The sequence below is a fragment of the Phascolarctos cinereus genome, unplaced genomic scaffold (genome assembly GCF_003287225.1).
Source record: "Phascolarctos cinereus isolate Bilbo 61053 unplaced genomic scaffold, phaCin_HiC Scaffold_1;HRSCAF=81, whole genome shotgun sequence".
Taxonomy (NCBI): domain Eukaryota; kingdom Metazoa; phylum Chordata; class Mammalia; order Diprotodontia; family Phascolarctidae; genus Phascolarctos; species Phascolarctos cinereus.
The window spans coordinates 182,983,600-183,000,872 of record NW_027555514.1 but is presented as its reverse complement, the minus strand read 5'-3'; the positions used below and the strand labels follow the sequence as shown (position 1 = coordinate 183,000,872).

Sequence of the window (17,273 nt, the reverse complement as noted above, 5' to 3'; positions counted from 1 at the left end):
TGTAATTTTAAACTATCTGAAAGGTTACCAAAGAGAAGCAACAAACAAATTTGTTTTCAATTTAAAATCATAAATATCAAAAACAATGGTTATTCATCATGTTAGTTGTTACTACTTCAACCATTTATGAGGCTTAAAAATTTAAATTTGTCAGAGGCAGCTAGGTGGTGCAGTGGATAGAGCACTGGCCCTGAAGTCAGGAGGACCTGAGTTCAAATCTGGCCTCAGACCAAAGACTTGACACTAGCTCTGTGACCCTGGGCAAGTCACTTAACCCCAACTGCCTAACCAAAAAAAAAATTTTAATTTGTCACTGTCCTTTATCTCTACAGAAGCAGGAGTAAGGGAGAAGGGTGAAGGTGGATATTTCAGTCCCAATTGACAAAGTCCTTCACTGGTGTTTTGTCTGTCATGTAGGTTTGCTTATTTAGTTCTGATCGAATAAGCAATAGTTTTAATCATGATATCTGTCCCGGGTTTATTCATAGGGAGAGCTGAGACACATAGTTTGTTCTCATCTCTAAGCAAAAACTGTCACCATTACCCAGGAAACCCTCATTCTGAAATGAGCTGAAGATACTGGGTATTTATCATTCCAGCAAAATATCCAGCTTAGAAGAAATAAATGAGAGAAAAGAAGGAAAAAGTAAGGAAGTGGGGCACTGAGGCACATATGGCTTTTTTTCTTTCTGCAGTTCCTCTATTTGGAGACTAGGGGAGTTGGGAACCCTCTCTTTATACGTGAAAACATCCATTCCTAGGGCTGTGGAGGGTTACAAAGAGGCTGGAAGAGATCAAAATGGGAACACTCACTGTCTCCTGCCTTGACAGGCAGCCCATGGGTCCCTGTTTCAACAATAAGTCCCTTGGCCATGATCTGTAGAAAGAAAACACATTTCCTTTAATTGCCACCATTTTTATTTTAAATCTGACTCTCATTTGACACCTGTTGCTGAGACCCAATTGTCAAGGCGAAGGGGAAAAAAGGACAAGAATAAGAAAGGAAAATGGAAAAGTTCAAAGTGTTGGGTAATTCCTAAGCTTGGTGTGTTGATCAGAATTCTGGTTTCCATTCTTACCAGATAATAGAAGGTGAGATCCTTCAGCTCTTTTACGGCCTGTCCATTCAGGATGTAGTGCACCTGGATCACCCGGCTTTGACCACAGGTCAAGATGTCAAATATCGGTTCAATATAGACATAGCTCTTAGTTGAGGAATAAACATGCCTTGCAGTGTGGTGTGCTGACTGGTGGTGGGCTGTTCTCCACATGTATCCATAGCATTGCGTCCCATCTTTGTATCTGGCCTAAGGAAACAGATTATCTGTAACAAAGTTCCAAAGCATAAAACCGAACAGGACTATTCTTTCACCCAGTTGTGGAGTAGCTAGAAATATTGTGCCCCCAAGCCAAAATTTGAGAAAAGTCCCTTTCTCCTACCTCTACCATGTAATATAGGGCTATTTAACTCTAGAGACAAAAAGAAGAGGCCACTAACAGGAGTATCTTCATTTGTCTGACTTTGTTACTTTGTACTGCTTAGCCAATGGAACATTAACTCTCAACAAGGTGAATGTTGACATTAGAATTTTGGATATTCAATCTTTAGCAAGAGGGTGCCTCCTTAGAGGGCTTGTCCAAAATAGGTGTTATTTGAAAATCTACACTCCACTCTTACCAAGAACTGTTTAGTTATTCCCACCTCCCAAATAGTACCCCTTTCTCTCATGAGAGGTCTTTTAAACAGGCAGATAATAAACTAATATCCCTAATTCAATATTTGCCATTCTAGATGGCAGGCTTCCTATTATTCTTCATATTTGGGTGGTCCTGTGGTTACATCTCTAGAAGAGGGAAGAATAGCCTGGATCTGCATAGATTTATGGGGTTTGGAGACTTTTCCCCCATCATCTCCTGAGGCAATGAAATAGAATGGTTGCTTGGGAGTAGGATAGTACTGAAAGGAGAACTTGCAAAAAAGAGGAGAGAACACTTTAAAATATAGAGGCCACACCAGTCATCACTCCCAGCTCAGCTTTCCATGGCTTCTGCATATTCGTAGAGCCCCTGAGCTTCTGGGGAAAGTCCTATGCTCTTACTAGTCTCCCTTCAATCCCAAACCATAAGTTATTTCCTTGCCTCAGGAGATAATGAAAAAAAAAAAAAAGGAGATGATGGGGGGTGGGGGAATGCGGAGAAGGAGAGACTCCAAATCCCTGTACTTTCCCCCTTTAGAAGAGACATTAGACTAACATCATTACTGGTTTTAGGAGCATACCTTTCTTACTTACCGCGAGACTGATGGAGGGAGAAGTGAAGTTAGTGGTGTCCAATGAGAATTGTACCAGGCCTTGTGCATTAGTGGTATAATTTCTGCTGAAGTCTTGATTAGGTTCCATCACAGTGATATGGATGCTCTCATTTGGGATGGGTTCATCCTTCCCATTCATTAGGAGTACCTGAGGAATCAAAGTTGCAATTAGTCCTATGCATAGCGTCCAGGACAGACACAAATTCATCCTTGCTCTCCTGCCACAGATCAAACATCCTGGATCTATTCTGGTGCACTGATTCAGACTCAGTCACTCTGTCCTAGCTATCTATAGGGAAAATCTTGCAGCCTAAGTAGCTAAATATAGGTAACTGAAACACATTAAGTGATTTTCACTTAATGTATCTAGAATAAAAATTACTCCATTCCCAAACCATATTATACAAATCATTACAGAAGTCTGTGGTTGAGTTGTGCTAGTTCTTATAATAATTAAAAGCTGGTAATATTCAAAGACACTCTTTTTTGCCATTTCATGTATTTACAACATATTTGTTAGCAAGAGCAACATAAAAATATGTTCACGAAAGTCAAACTATGTTCAAACTAATATAACATGTGCCATCACCTCAATCTAAAAAACCACTTATCCACTGTGATCTCCATGGGAAGCCAGCATTAGATAGAAGGGGGTGACAAGCAGGACTATGGAAAATGTATGACAGTTACTGAACCCTTCATAACTGGTGAATGGAGAAAGATTATATAGGAAGTATCAGAACTGGAAGGAAGAACTTTGCATCAAATCTATCTAGCTGGGCTAGCAGCAAATGGAAGGGAGGAAGCTCTGATGTTTGTAACACTTTGAAATTTTTGTTAAGATTTTGTTATAAGGGAAAGGAATCAGGGGAGTATTTCTTGGTGGCTTTGATTTTTTAAAAAATAGGATATTGAAGTTGTAAGGGATATGAGAAATCATCTCGCCCAATCTCCTCACTTTCAAACAAGGAAACCAAGACCCAAAAGATTAGGGTGGTGCAGCTAGGTGGTGCAGTGGATAGAGCACTGGCCCTGAAGTCAGGAGGACCTGAGTTCAAATCCAGCCTCAGACCAAATACTTGACACTTACTAGCTATATGAACCTGGCAAGTCACTTAACCCCAATTGCCTATAAAAAAAAAAAGAAAAAGAAAAGAAAGAAACTTCCCCAAAGTTATGCAATTAGTTAGTAGAATAGCTGGGGCTCAAATCCAGATCTCCTGTGTGTTGGAGGTACTCTACCTGGCCAAAGAAAGGGATTCCACGCCTGTAGTGTGAATCCATATTCACAAATATGACTCTGCTTATAACCTCCGTGATTTCACAGGATCCAGTTCCAGTCAATTCTATTTCTAAAAGAGAAGTAAGCAAGAATTGATCTCTCTTGAAAGAGAACTTTTTCTTGAAATCTGGATGTTATATCCAATTTCCCCAACCTTGTAGTCATTGCTCATTATGTCCCACATTTGTATGACATACAAACCTGTCCCTTCCTCTGTGATCTTGGCAATCACATTAAGGTTCATCATAAACTCATTTCTCTTCAACTGGAAAATCTTAGTTTTTACTTTTTGGGAGGTGCAACCTAAACCATCTAGCTGAAAGTAAAGAAAATAAAAGAAAGATAAGGATGCTTGAAATGTCAAATTGGGTCAGACTAATAGTCAAATTAAGCCAGGATTCTGTCTCTGGCAGAAGGAACCAGCAGACATGGTTAGTTAACAGGGTCTGTAATTTATCATAGAAATCTACTTGGGTAGAGATTTTGGGCAAGCCCAGCTGCTAAAAATGTCCTTTCCCTAGGTCTGTAAGTTCACTACTGTTCAGATGTTTATTGGATTTTTCATCATACTCTGTTATATGGACTAGTGGAAGCCCATTCATGGGTCTTCTTGACTCTAGTCTCATCCTTCTTCAATCTATTCTCCACCCAGCAGCCAAAATACTGTCCTAAGGCCCTGGACCTCTCCTGCCCAAGAGCCTTCAGGGGCTCTCTATTGTCTCTAACATAAAATACAAACTCCCCAGTTCAGAGATTAAAGCCTTTTACAAGCACTCTATGTTCTTCCCCAACTGGGCTCCAAGTTGTTTCCTAGATTCCATATTCTATCTCTTGCCTCCATGCATTTGCCTGGAATGCTGTCTCCTCACTACCTCTCAGAATCTTTATCTTTCGTCAAGGCTCAGTTCAGCTGTTATCTTCTTCATGGAGTTTGCTCTCTCCAAAGATCTGCAACTTCTACACACACACACACACACACACACACACACACACACACACACACACACACACACACACATACACACCCCCTATTATTTATGTGCTCTTCCTGAGCAAACTATTATTTGTTCACATATTGCATCCAATCAATTAATCAACATTTATGAAACACCTGGATCCACTCAATAGACTTCAAGACATGAACTTGCACTTCTGTCTTTGTAATCCAAGCACTTAACACAGTGTCTTTGAGGGAAGCTAGGCGGTGCAGTGGCTAGAATGTTGAACTTGAAGTCAGGAACAGCTGAGTTCAAATCCTGCTTCAGGTACTTACTAGCTATGTGATCCTGGGCAAATCAAATAACTCCTCTCAATCTCTGTTTCCTCATTTATAAAATGAAGAGTTACGGTTGGAGTCCCTTCCAGCTATTAACTTACGGCCACTTAATAACTGTTTAGTGAATGAAATCAACACCTGTTAGCTTCCTAATAAAAACGGCATCTCCTACTTACCGGCTTGCTGAATTCCTCACAGATACTCTCTGATTCTTGGCCATAGCAAGCAGAATACTGGGAGTACTTCCTGCATACGCTCACACTTGCCAGGCCTGAAACAGGCTCCCCATAAGTGTATCTTGTTACCGGAAAGGAAATACGGAAAACAAATCCATTAGTAGTAGAAACAGAGGTTCCTGGTCCCATTTTCTGTTTTATCTCTATTTCCTATCCCTAGATAGGCAAGTTTACTCAGGTTCTCTGGAAATCTTATCTTTCTAGATCATGCTAAATGGAATTTTGGTTCAATGAAGTAAACTAATCTCTGCTTTCATAGTCCCTCCATCTCTGCTTTCTTTGGATTCTTCCCTATTTTTTCTTTGGTTTGCTTTTAGCGATATTCATTCTATTTTCAGGGTGTTAACTCTCCCCAAGCCCTTTTCTATTTATATCTCCCTGATACCTAATTATAGGATACTAATTCCTTGCTCTGATTTCTCTCTGGCTTCTCTCTTCAAAGACCATCATGTCTATAGCAACTTGTCAGTTAACCAGGTCAGAGAATTCCCTGGCCATTACTGAGACAGAACTAGAGAAGGGGTCTTGTGACCTTGGTACTTCAAAAGAAACAATTTTTAAATTCTATCTATGATCTCTGCTACCAGTAGAATGCTTGTGGCTGTTACTGTCAAGATCACCCCTCAGCTTTGAAGTAGGAAGGTATTCAACTTCTAGTGAGGCAAGAGATGGAAAAGTGGCAGGAAAAAGCTCTACAGGGTAGGGGATGGCTTGTACCCATTAGCAACTTGTCCTGGTATTAAGAGAAACCATGCAAAATTTTCTATTCTGTTAGAGAGAATTTCCTTTTACTTAGGTTCGGACTAGAGAAGAAAATATGACCTACTCACCGCCCACAGACCAACACTGTAAATTCTTCATCCAAGATTGTGATTTTATTTGGCACCTTGACCTGCACCTCAAACTTGGGCAGTACTGTTGGGAAAATATGGAAAGCATGACAATCTAACAAACTGTTTGCAGGCCTATCATTTTTGTTTGAACCTCTCTATAAGAGTGCCTGAGATAACATCTTAATAGTCTTCAAATGGCAACTGTATGTCCAAAGGGTCCGATTAATTCACAGATATCAACTTGGGCCCTCAGAGATCTAACTAATGAAATGTCCTGGACAGATCCTAACAACTCTAGCAGGAAATGAAATAACTCTACTAAAAGGAGGAGAATTTGTAAGTTCACAGAGAATGAAGTGGGTTTCAAGTAGAAGATTGGTTAAGAAATATCTCTTCTCTCTAGGACTAGAGCAAAAGAAGAGAGAATACATGGCACTGTTGATTTGGTTTGAAATGTGGAATTGAGAGGGAGGGAGAGTTTGGACCCGAGGGCTCCAATTTTTTCATGGAGATATGAGGTCCCTTATGAGAAGGAAGGGAGGTGGGGTTTGAGGAGAGAAGAGGAAGTTGAGGATAGCTGCTGTACGGAGCACAACACAGAGTTGAGTAAGAAAGAATCAAAAGATTGAAGGGCAGAAGTGAAGGCACCATTGGCATTGGATAGTATAAATTTGTCATAGACCCAGACGGCACAGTTGTGCAATTTCCTCCAGTGGTTTTCAGCAGAAGGCAAGCAGGAGCAGAGAAGGTAGATGAAGAGTAAGGGTAACTCAAGGCTAGAGTTTATAAGCTCCTTCAAAATAGAGACTATGCATTAATTATTTATGTATCTTTCCTAGCACAGTACTCTATACTTACTAAGTGCTTAATAAATGGGTCTTGAATGAATATTTGCTATGGAATTTTCACACCGTTTTCACACAATATCAGTTCATACCCTAGTGATGATCCTGGCTGGAATGAAATATAGTGAATTTGCCTCCCAGCCCATCCTAGTCTATGGAAAATGGTGAGAATCTAAATGATCTAAAATCCTAGGACCAAGTTCACAGTGTCTTCCCTACCAGTCCTGGGTCCATACCAAATTCATCCACCTGAAAGGAGTGTTCTTTCCTTCCTCCTAATTCCTTCTGTACCACCACCCTGTAAGAGCCATGGAGGGGCTCTGATGAGAGGGTAAAGGAGAGCTGCTTGAGGCCTCTCTCCAACTGGAGGTTCTGCCACTGCATGATACGATTCCTTTGGGTATCCTATAAGAAGAAAAGATTATAACGGTTTCCAAAGGAACGGGAAAGCTATAGGAGAAGGAGTAGAAATGTGAGGACCCTGGGCAGCTAGGTAGTGCAGTGGATAGCGCGCCAGCTCTGGATTCTGGAGGACCTAAGTTCAAATCCAGCCTCAGACCAAACATTGGACATTTACTAGCTGTGTGACCCTGGGCAAGTCACTTGACCCCACTGCCTAGCTAAAAAAAAAAAAAGAAAGAAACGTGAGGACCCTTTGATGACTTTTTGAAGCGTCTTTAGCCCTGCTTTCTTGTAAGGTGGGAAAGGAAGCAATGAGCTGCAATATATTGAAGCTCTGGGAATAGGAAGAACTTTAGGATGAAGGTTTCTCATACTAGCTCCTATCTCTGAGATGTCATGGGAGGGTCCCTGTATTTACTGATTCCCCCAGGTTTGAAATGCTTCTTTCTACTTACCTCAACATACACCAGTGGAAACTAGAACGGAAAAAAATGAAAAACGTGAGTCAAAAATTGTTTCTTAGGACAGAAAATTCAGACAAATCTACAAACAGCTTTACGTGGTTATATCTGCAGTAGAATGCATTCTGGGTAGAAGCTTCTCAGAAGTATTATTATTTGTATATATGCAAACATACAGATGCTTACGGGGCAACCAGATGGTGCCATAGTGCACAGAGACTGGGCCTGGAGTCAGGAAGACCTAATTGCAAATGTGACCTCAGACACTTACTAGTTGTGTGACCTTGGGCAAGTCACTTAACCTCTGTTTGCCTCAGTTTCTTCATCTGTAAAATGGGGATGATAATAGTACCAATCTTCCCAGGGTTTCTTTTTTTTGAAGACTGTTTAACTTTACAAATACTGTCTCAATTGATTCTCAAAAAAACCTATCATGTGCCCTGCCTGGCACATGGTAGGCACCATAAAAATATTAGCTATGACGATGACAAAGATGATGTGTTTATACATACTATGCATTCTCATTCATTTAGGATTTGAGATTTCCTAACACTAAATTAGTGATTATAATCCTCTGGTCATAGTAATCACCAAGCTACGCCCTTTTACAAACTGGGAGACAGGTTCCTGAAGACCTCTATCTCTGATTCTAAAGAATGACAATATCCTTAGCTCCTCCTGTGAGGGAGATGAACAGGAAAGACACCTTCTGGCTTTATCCAATATTCAACCTTCCATCAAGAGGATTTATTTACCTTGCATGCTACTCTAACTATCAGCTATTACTCTTGAAAGAAGGAAATTTGATTAGCCAAACCAATTGCTCTCCCTGGTTCCAGGAGAAGAAGATAATAGATAAGGGTGAACAAAAGAAAGGTGATTCACTGTAGATTTAGTAAATTCTAAGTTTGGCAAGGTCTAAAACCACTTATCAGGATGATAGAGCTAGAGCTAGAAGGGACTTTAGTGGTCATCTCATTTTACAGATGGGGAAACTGAGGCACAAGGCGATGGAATGCCTGGTCCCAAATCACACAGTGGTGAAGCTAGGACTTAACCTCGGGTCTTTTGATTCCACATCTAACACTGTTACTCCTGTGTCACACCCATTCCCTTGTTTCCCATGGAGGTTACTAGAGGGCTATTTATAGAGCAGATGCTTAATAAAGAAAGGAATTTCCTCTTCTCCCTTGATAATGCTTCATATTGGAAATCTGATCCTGAGATGGGGCTGGAAGTCACTGCTATTATTCTCAGGCTCCCCAGAGGCATGCCCCTCATCTTTATGGTCCCATAATAATTTTACAAGGCTGTTAGGGTAACTTACCATCTCATTCAGGGGGTGAAAATTTCCATCCAGAGAGACGATACGAAACTGAACTGAAACAAAGAAATACCAACTATGAGGCCCAAAGTCCCTATACTAGTGACCTTAGACAGTGACCTAGGAAGCTAAAAGGCAAAGAAAACCTGCCATTTTCACTAGGAAAATAATGCGGATGAGGCTCCCCCTTTCTTGGAGTTGCCCTTGACCCTCACAACCTTCATACCTTTTTGTTCTGGCTTGTAGATAGGCTTGTCTGTTTGGACAAAGACCAGACTCTCTGAGTTCTTCACCAGCACAGTCTTCCGTTTACTGAACGTGTGTGTTGGACCCTTCACCTGCACGGTGAAGAATGCCACCTCCGAGAGTGTTGCTAATCTTGGGATCTGTGAAATACAAATGTTTTCCATAACTTACACTGCTCATTCACTCTGGAGACCTTGTCCCTCAATATAAACTTCCCTTCTCGCTTGGTCTCACTGGAGGAGGTTGGTAAGGGCGTGGAGTATTTTTTCCCTTTTTATCAATTGTGCTGAGAGTAATAACATTTAATTCACCGTATACCTTCCTTCTTTATATATCTGTCTTGCTTCTTTACTTCTTTACGATGTGTTTCTCCATTGTCTACCAAATAAAGTCCAATACTTTTAGCTTGTAATACATAATATCCAACCTTTTGTCCCTCTTAATAAATGTTTATTAGTTGACCTACTGACTTTGTTCCCCTGCCACCCCTGAAGACCACATTCAGGAAACTAGGATGATAATCATCCCCAAACATCTAGTGTTTTCCCACCTTTGAGCATTTGCTTACACGTGTGAAGAAGCCGGCACCCATTAGGTCTCTCCATTTTTAGAGCTTGCACCTATGGAGACTGCTGAGAGTGTAACCTTCACACCCATGCCCTTAACGAGATCATTCCCTCTCTCCTTGGTTTATTGTGCTGCCTTCCCAGCCCAAGATCTCCCTAGCTGCTGTGTATTCTTTGGTCTGTTCTAATCAGTAGAATGTCTGCAATTTCCACTTGTGGTTTTGCTTGGATAAATGGGTTAACTGGATATTTGCTATTCATGATGATCTTTCCTGTGACCAGCATTTGGTGGGAAGGAAGCAAATGGGCCAATGAAAGATAAGGGTTATCTTTCTTTTTAAGAGCAATCAAGGAAATAAATGGCTATCATATCCCAAGACTACAGATATATGAAGGGCTGCAGAGAGATAAAATTCTAGTTCTCTTGGAGACAGGAGAGATTGCCAGGACTAGGAGTTCTTGGATCCTGCCTGTTTCTTCCTTCCCCCACCAACTAGGCTGCTGCTAAGATAAGGATGGCCCTCTTCGTACTTTCTGCAAGGTTGGACTAGATCCCAGATCATATCTATCTATGTCATCCATTAACTATATCATATGTATGTATGTATGTATGTATGTATGTATGTATGTCTATACATACAAAAAACCCATACATATATGTACATGTGGGTATATATGTGTGTAAACACAATACACATACATATATATTAGACAGCCCTTATTCCCATACTTCATATTCTTTATATTCATCATTTTTAATGGTACAGAATATTTCATTACATTCATGTACCACTATTTGCTTAGCTATCTACAGGGCAACTACCTACTTTATTCCCAATTTCTTTGTTACCATAAAAAGTGTTGCTGTAAGTATTTTGTCATATATGAGATCTTATTTTCTATTTTCTAATTCCTTGGGGTATATACCTACCCCAAGTGAGATCTCTGAGTCAGCATTAATATTTTAATCACTTTTTAAGCATAATTTTAAAATGCTTTCCAGAGTGATTGTACCAGTTCACAGTTCTTCTCTGGGAGCAAGCTTGGTCACTATAATTACACAGTATTTAGTTTGGGATGTTTTGTTCCTTCCACTTGTACTTTTTCCTTAAGCTTTTTATGAGCACTTCAAGGAAAGATAAGCAAATGTTCCATGAAATGATAGAGCACATGACATAACTAACTCTTTCAACTACCTTCTTTGTCCTTCCAAAAAGAACCTGTAAGCCATCCTCCTATTTCTCTGAAACTTCCCTATCTTTTATTTCGATTATAGCAGAAATGTTCATCTATATATGATACAGTTCTTCCAGTAGTATTTGGATTCATCTGTCATTGGGCAAGGATCTCACCAAATCAGGATCAATAGTTAAATTAGCATTAATAGATATTCTAAAAACTATAATTCTTAGTCCTCTCTGACCCCCCTTTCCCTATTCTCCACTAAAGGAGTGGAAGGGGACTGCCCCTGCAGACCATTTTGTAGTTTTCTTTGTTACCTGGGTTCTCTCCTCTCCTACCACCTTGGCGCAGGCCTTCATCCCCTTAAGCTCAGGCTAATATTACAATAGCCTGCTGGTTGTTCTCCCTGCCTCATGTTTCTCCTCGCGGAAATCCATCCTACTCTCTGCTTTGTAACCGATCTTCTTGAAGTTCAGGTCTGACCATGTCACTTCCTCCCCCATTCTGTAAATTCCAGTGGTTCCCTATTACCTCCAGGATTAGAGAGAAAATCCTTTTTGCCTTTTAGCGTTTTTTATAACCTCACCCCCTCCTACTCTTCCTTCCCGCTTCTTACACATATTCTGTGATCTGATGAGATGGCTTCTTTGCTACTCCTCAAACAAGACACGACGTCCACGGTAAGCACTTAATAAATGCTTGTTGACTGGAGTGCAATAGCCAAATAAGTCATCCCTTATTAGGGCTAGCTCACTCATCATGAGCATCTCTGTAATTAGATTGGCCTTCAGAAAACACATTTTCTATTGCTTAGATAAAGTCTTGGCAGCATGGTAAGACCTTTCAGAAGTTTTGCTCTGCTGAAAGAGCCTTCAAGAATCTAGAGTCACCTCCCTATCATGATAAGTTGTTGGAATAGGAACTTTGTAGAGGGGTGTGTGTGTGTGTGTGTATGTGTGTGTATGCGTGTGCATTTAAACATAAAATCATGGATTAAAGTTGGAAAGGACCTTATAGATAATGTATTATAACCCCTTCATTATACCGATGAAGGAAATGAAACCCAGGAGGCTTAAATGAAATCCCCAAGGTCATATAGGTAATAATTAGCAGAACCAGGAGTCAAGCCCATGTCTTCTGACTCCAAACTCACTGAGCTTTCTGGTATATTATACAGTACATTACTATACTGTCACCTCCTATCTTTCTATCTCTCTCTCCCTCATGGATACATATAATGATTTCAAGATTCCGATTCCTGGTGTAGTCTGAGAGAACCCTGCAGCTAAAAGCTGCCTCTATAAAAGAGTCTCATGTACACACAGCCAGAGAAATGATTCACAGCGTGGGTAGAGGAAGCTTGGCAGAGCAAATTCTGGGGGAGACTTCCCTCCACTGGAAATGAGTTTGCTGCTCTGGAATTTCAACGATCAATCACTTTACAACAGGAGAGGGGCCCGAGTCAGAGGCACATGACAAGATTAGAGACATCATCTGGGTCTAGAACAGTTTCTTCCCATTTGGACTTCTGGTTGCTATCAGGCAAATAATACCAAGAACATGGAGGAGTGGCCATCACAGTTTGTAAAAACTACCAATGACTAAATAAAAGTCCCACCCTTGAGCTTAGAGAGCCAGAAAGGGAAGTTGTATTCCTTCCGGCATTTCTTTATCCCTGAGACTGAGATGGAGTGAAAGTCATTCCTTTCCATTGCTTTGTATGAGACATGGGTTTAAGTGTTCAGAAACTTTTCTCATCTGCACTGAAGGTCAGAGAGAAAGAGAAAAGCAAGTATGACAGGGTGGTACAGTTAGTTGTGACTATCTCTGTTTTAATGAAAGAGTTATTTTGCCTATTTTTTTTTCATTTTGTTCTATCTATAATATAAACCTGATGTGATTACATATTGTGCATCAAAATCTATGGGTCCTGAGGCAAGAGATATGGGAGAGTGATTTACCCAAAAGGAGTGAGGATTGAGGCAAAATGTAAATGCAGTAAATGGTGTATATTAAAATTTTATCAGTATGCCATCTCTATACTAGACTCAGGATAGCCAGGGGAAGACACTAATGAGGCAAAGGCAATGCTTCTATGGCGGGAGAAGCAACTTAGACATTCATTCATGCTCGCTCTCCAGTGACCATCAGGGACTCTGGAACCTCATTAAAAAAATGTTTATCTTGTGCAAGCATCCTTCAGCCAATAGGAAGCAGCTGCAGAGTGTATCTGTGTATCAAATACAGAGAGAACACTATTTGGTGGCTAACTAAGACCTTTCTCTCTGGGTTCATTCAGAGATTTTTTTTTTTACCTGTGTCAACACATAGAAGTCAAGCGTCCAAGACAATATGGATGGGTATACCACATGTGTCTTTTACACCAGGTGCTAGCAAACCATTTCTTAAACTTGAAATTCTAGGCAAAATAACTGCATCTTGCTTTGAGGAACCCTTTCTAAATGTTAACAGGCGCTAACTTTCTGATTCGTGGGACCTTTCTCGGAGATCAGTGACAGATACTCAGTGTCAACTATCAATAATTATGAATGAAGTTGGACTTCACGCCAGCTGTTTTCTTTCCCCTCCCCACTTCTTAGTTAAAAATACAGTTCTATCCATTCTTCCAAGGCATTCCCTGTGAAAAAAAAAATAGGATCATCCCCTGCCCCCTGCAGAAGGACTAGTCCTCATTCATTATAGATAGCATCCCCAGGGCACTGTAGTAAATCAGACAGGATCAGATGACAGGTACTCACAGTGAAGGGCAGGCAGAGGAATGCCTCTTTCTCATTCACATGATGATTTAATACAGTGCTGCCATTAAGCCTGTTGAACTCCAAGGTAGCACTTGCAGTCACTGTTTCATTCAAGTGGCTCAGAAACAGACACACTTTCTCGGTGATCTCAGTATGAAGCAGAGAGGGAACTAACACCATGTACTGACTAGAAAAAGAAAAAGTCCAACCGGTCATTGCCTGATCTGTGCTACCAGCACAACTGTGTTTCTCTCACAGTCATTGCTACCACCAACAGCTATGAAGAACTGAACTGATAGCTATGAAATCCTACAAGGAATTGCTTTCCTTCTCCATCATTCTCAGTCAGGAGAATAACATCCAAGGTAAAGTAGGCTTCTGGGGTATTGATATTTCACAGTCAGACCTCACTAGAAGGAAACATCAGAATTAACACCTACATTTATATGCACACAAAAACCAATTAAGTGGTTTTTTTTTACTTTACATAGCTCACCAACCAGGAAAGCAGTTATCTAACTTGAGAGTATGCTTGATTAGGAGTCAGAAAAATTTGAGTTCAAATCCCAGCACTACACTCATTGTGTGACCCTAGGAAAATCAAAATCTCTCTCAGTGCCAATTTCTTCATCAGAAAAATAGGACTGTTAATATCTATAACACTTACCTCACAGGAAAGTCATAAGGGATGAATGCAACAACAGAGTGAAAGTACTGTTCAGATGCCAGTTGTTAATGAAGCATGTAAAATTTTATTTGGTTTAAAAATTCAAATCATATACAACTTTCTCAGGCATATATCTATTGCATAAAACAAAGTATGTATAGCCCCAGTGTTGCTGATATTCTTCATGATGTGAGCATTTGCACGTATATGATACAAAAATTCTTTATATCATTTTGGGCACCTGCCCACAAAACACGATGCCCCAGGCTACTCTGTTTTGCCAGGGTCATAGTATATATGAGATCACAGGGCAATAACAACTTAAACTCATATAGCACTTTAAGGTTTAAAAATGCTTTCCTCATAATAATGTGATATTATTTGTTCCATTTTACAGATAAGAAAATTGAGGGTTAGGTTACATAGCTGCCCCAGGGCAAAGGTGGGACTAGAGCAGGGGTGGGGAACCCATGGCCTCAAGGCCACATGTGGCCCTCTAGGTCCTCAACTGTGGTCTAAAAGGATTTGTTTTGTAAAATTTGGACTCAGTCCAAAGGCCACAGTTGAGGATCTAGAGGGCCACATGTGGCCTTGAGGCCACGGGTTCCCCACCCCTGGACTAGAGTATTATGAAGAAATGTTCTTCATATTAGTGGTGGAGAAGAGAAAAGACATGGGCCAATTTGCTATCCCTGTCAAATTCCCTTAGATTTATCTAAAAGCAATGATTGTTGATCCTTCTTCATTGTTCACTGGCAAGGGGAATAATTGTTTTCAAAGGTTGAGAAAGAGGCTTTCAAGACAGCTAATGTGTGAAAAGATGAACAAGGTAAAAATGCCATTATCTCTTTGCTCAGAGTCAAAAATAGGTTAGATATAATGGTCTAACTAGACGATGAATGAAAAGTACCATGTTTAAACTGGCTGCTAGATGGCGTAGGGATTAAGTTGCTAGATTAGTCAGGAACTCCCGAGTTTGAATCTTGCCTTAGATACTTTCTGATTTTATGACAGGTTATTATGAGGATCTGGTGAAATAATACATATAAACTGCATCATAAACCTTAAAGCTCTATGTAAGTGATAGCTATTAATGTCTTAAAAATAACTGAGTGCCTTCTTCCTGTCTTCACAAGCATCTCAAACCCAGGTGGGACTGCAGTCCATTGAATGGGGATTCCAATAACAACCTTCCTTGGTGATAGTGAGGGACCAGGCCTGGAGTTCTTTGGGTACCTAAACAGTCATCATTATTTCCCCCTTACAGAAGCTGGGGTTATGGAGGAGAATATAGGGAAAGGACAGGTGAGGGAGGAGCTGAAGAACCAGGCTCAGGTATCAATGATTGCCTTTTAAGACAAGATGGAAGACAAGAGTTAATAGAAGTTACCTCCATGAATATTCCAATGAATAGCAGGGATTCTTAATATTGTAATACTTTCAAGGTGCCACATAACGTTGCAACTTTCCCCACATTTGCTATTTTCTAATTTTTGTCCCAGTTGTGAAGAACTCTCAAAAGGACTTCTGTTGCTTAGAAAGATAAAGGGATTAATAGAGAAGCTGCATCCTAATTTGCATTTGTCCTCAATGTAGGGAAAAATGGGTAGACTATAAATGCTAGCTGCAGCTGGGAGAAAGGAATATGGCTATATTCCTTTGGAGCCTGGACAAGAGGAAAAAGTAGAATGAAAGGGCTAAGGTGGGAAGTGACAAGAATTAACAATGGCTGGAGGCCCTGGGAAACTGGCCAGCAAATGGTATCTTAACTGCCCTTCCACCTTCCCCTTCCGAGTCTAGCTGCCCAGTCCCCTTATGGTACCAGCTACACCACCCCACCCAAGCCTTCCCAGGGAAGTAGACAATACCCCCCAAAAATATCGCTCCCAATCTTCCCCTATCAAAATTCACATTTCCTTGTTTCCTCAATCTCAGGAATTATCAAAAAACAATTTCCTATTAAGTATTAAGAACTGATCATGATTTACTATATAACCCCCGGGGAAGGAATTTTTGCCAAAAAAAAAAATATATGTATATATATACACATATGTATATATGTGTGTCTGAGGGGGCACTTGGAGGGGCAATATCTTAAGTCCAAAGAAATGAATTTCTAAAGACAGAATGACAGGCTAGTGTAGAGGTATTTGGAAGGCAGTGAGCTTTCCCGACTCTTTTAAGTTACCTCAAGCCCCTCCCCAGATATTTTTCCTATGTCTAAGTTTGGCCCTGGTAAAAGGAAATAATTTTGAAAAAGTGAGAAGAATAGATAATCAAAAGGGAAGAAACGAGATAAACAGGAGGGCCAGAGAAGCAAATACAAATGAGAAGCTAAAAAGCAAAGAGATTTGCAGGCCTATCAGGAAAAAAGGAAAAGCTGAAGGTGGGGCTAGGGCTGGGGTGTGACTTGCTGGTTCCCTTCCAGGCTGGATCCTTTCTTTGTAAATACACAGATTCTCTCAGAAAACTTACGGTTCTCTGTTGATTCCAGTGACCAAGGTGAGAAGCAACAGGACAAGCCCTAGATGAGGCAACCGGTCTTTCCCCATGGTGTTGAGAAGGGGAAGACAGGGAGGCCAGACTGACTCGTTGCCTCGTCCTTGCACTGTGAACTGTTCCAAAATAGGCTGGGTTTTATGCTACTGCTTTCTGCAAACAAGAAGCCCTGCCCACACAACCTAGATTCTCACAAAGGGTCATTGCTCTCTGGGTTTGCTTCATTGCAGCCAAGTCTAATTTTTGGTAAATTCGGGGCCTGCTTCTGAGATAACATCTACGTTCGAAATTGAGCCAACTTTTTTTTGGTCTGACTACAAAATTTTAAATTCCCTTCCCTGGCTCCTAACAGAACTATTCTGAGAGGAGTGGTGTGTTTCTCAT

General features: G+C 40.6%; 1 protein-coding gene across 1 annotated transcript in view; it reads right to left on the bottom strand.

The window, feature by feature from the left end:
- A2M (alpha-2-macroglobulin) overlaps positions 1 to 17,013 on the bottom strand; it is a 70,226-nt gene extending 53,213 nt beyond the window's left edge. The window contains exons 1-13 of the mRNA XM_020994244.2: positions 16,866 to 17,013; positions 13,724 to 13,910; positions 9,197 to 9,356; positions 8,974 to 9,026; positions 7,641 to 7,661; positions 7,020 to 7,188; positions 5,936 to 6,020; positions 5,046 to 5,166; positions 3,795 to 3,909; positions 3,554 to 3,663; positions 2,292 to 2,459; positions 1,080 to 1,307; positions 814 to 877 (exon numbers count right to left, since the gene is read on the bottom strand). Coding sequence (XP_020849903.1) covers positions 814 to 877; positions 1,080 to 1,307; positions 2,292 to 2,459; positions 3,554 to 3,663; positions 3,795 to 3,909; positions 5,046 to 5,166; positions 5,936 to 6,020; positions 7,020 to 7,188; positions 7,641 to 7,661; positions 8,974 to 9,026; positions 9,197 to 9,356; positions 13,724 to 13,910; positions 16,866 to 16,942 — 1,558 coding nt within the window. The 5' untranslated portion in view covers positions 16,943 to 17,013. The remainder of the gene's footprint in view (positions 1 to 813; positions 878 to 1,079; positions 1,308 to 2,291; positions 2,460 to 3,553; positions 3,664 to 3,794; positions 3,910 to 5,045; positions 5,167 to 5,935; positions 6,021 to 7,019; positions 7,189 to 7,640; positions 7,662 to 8,973; positions 9,027 to 9,196; positions 9,357 to 13,723; positions 13,911 to 16,865) is intronic.
- Between the last annotated feature and the right edge of the window lie 260 nt (positions 17,014 to 17,273).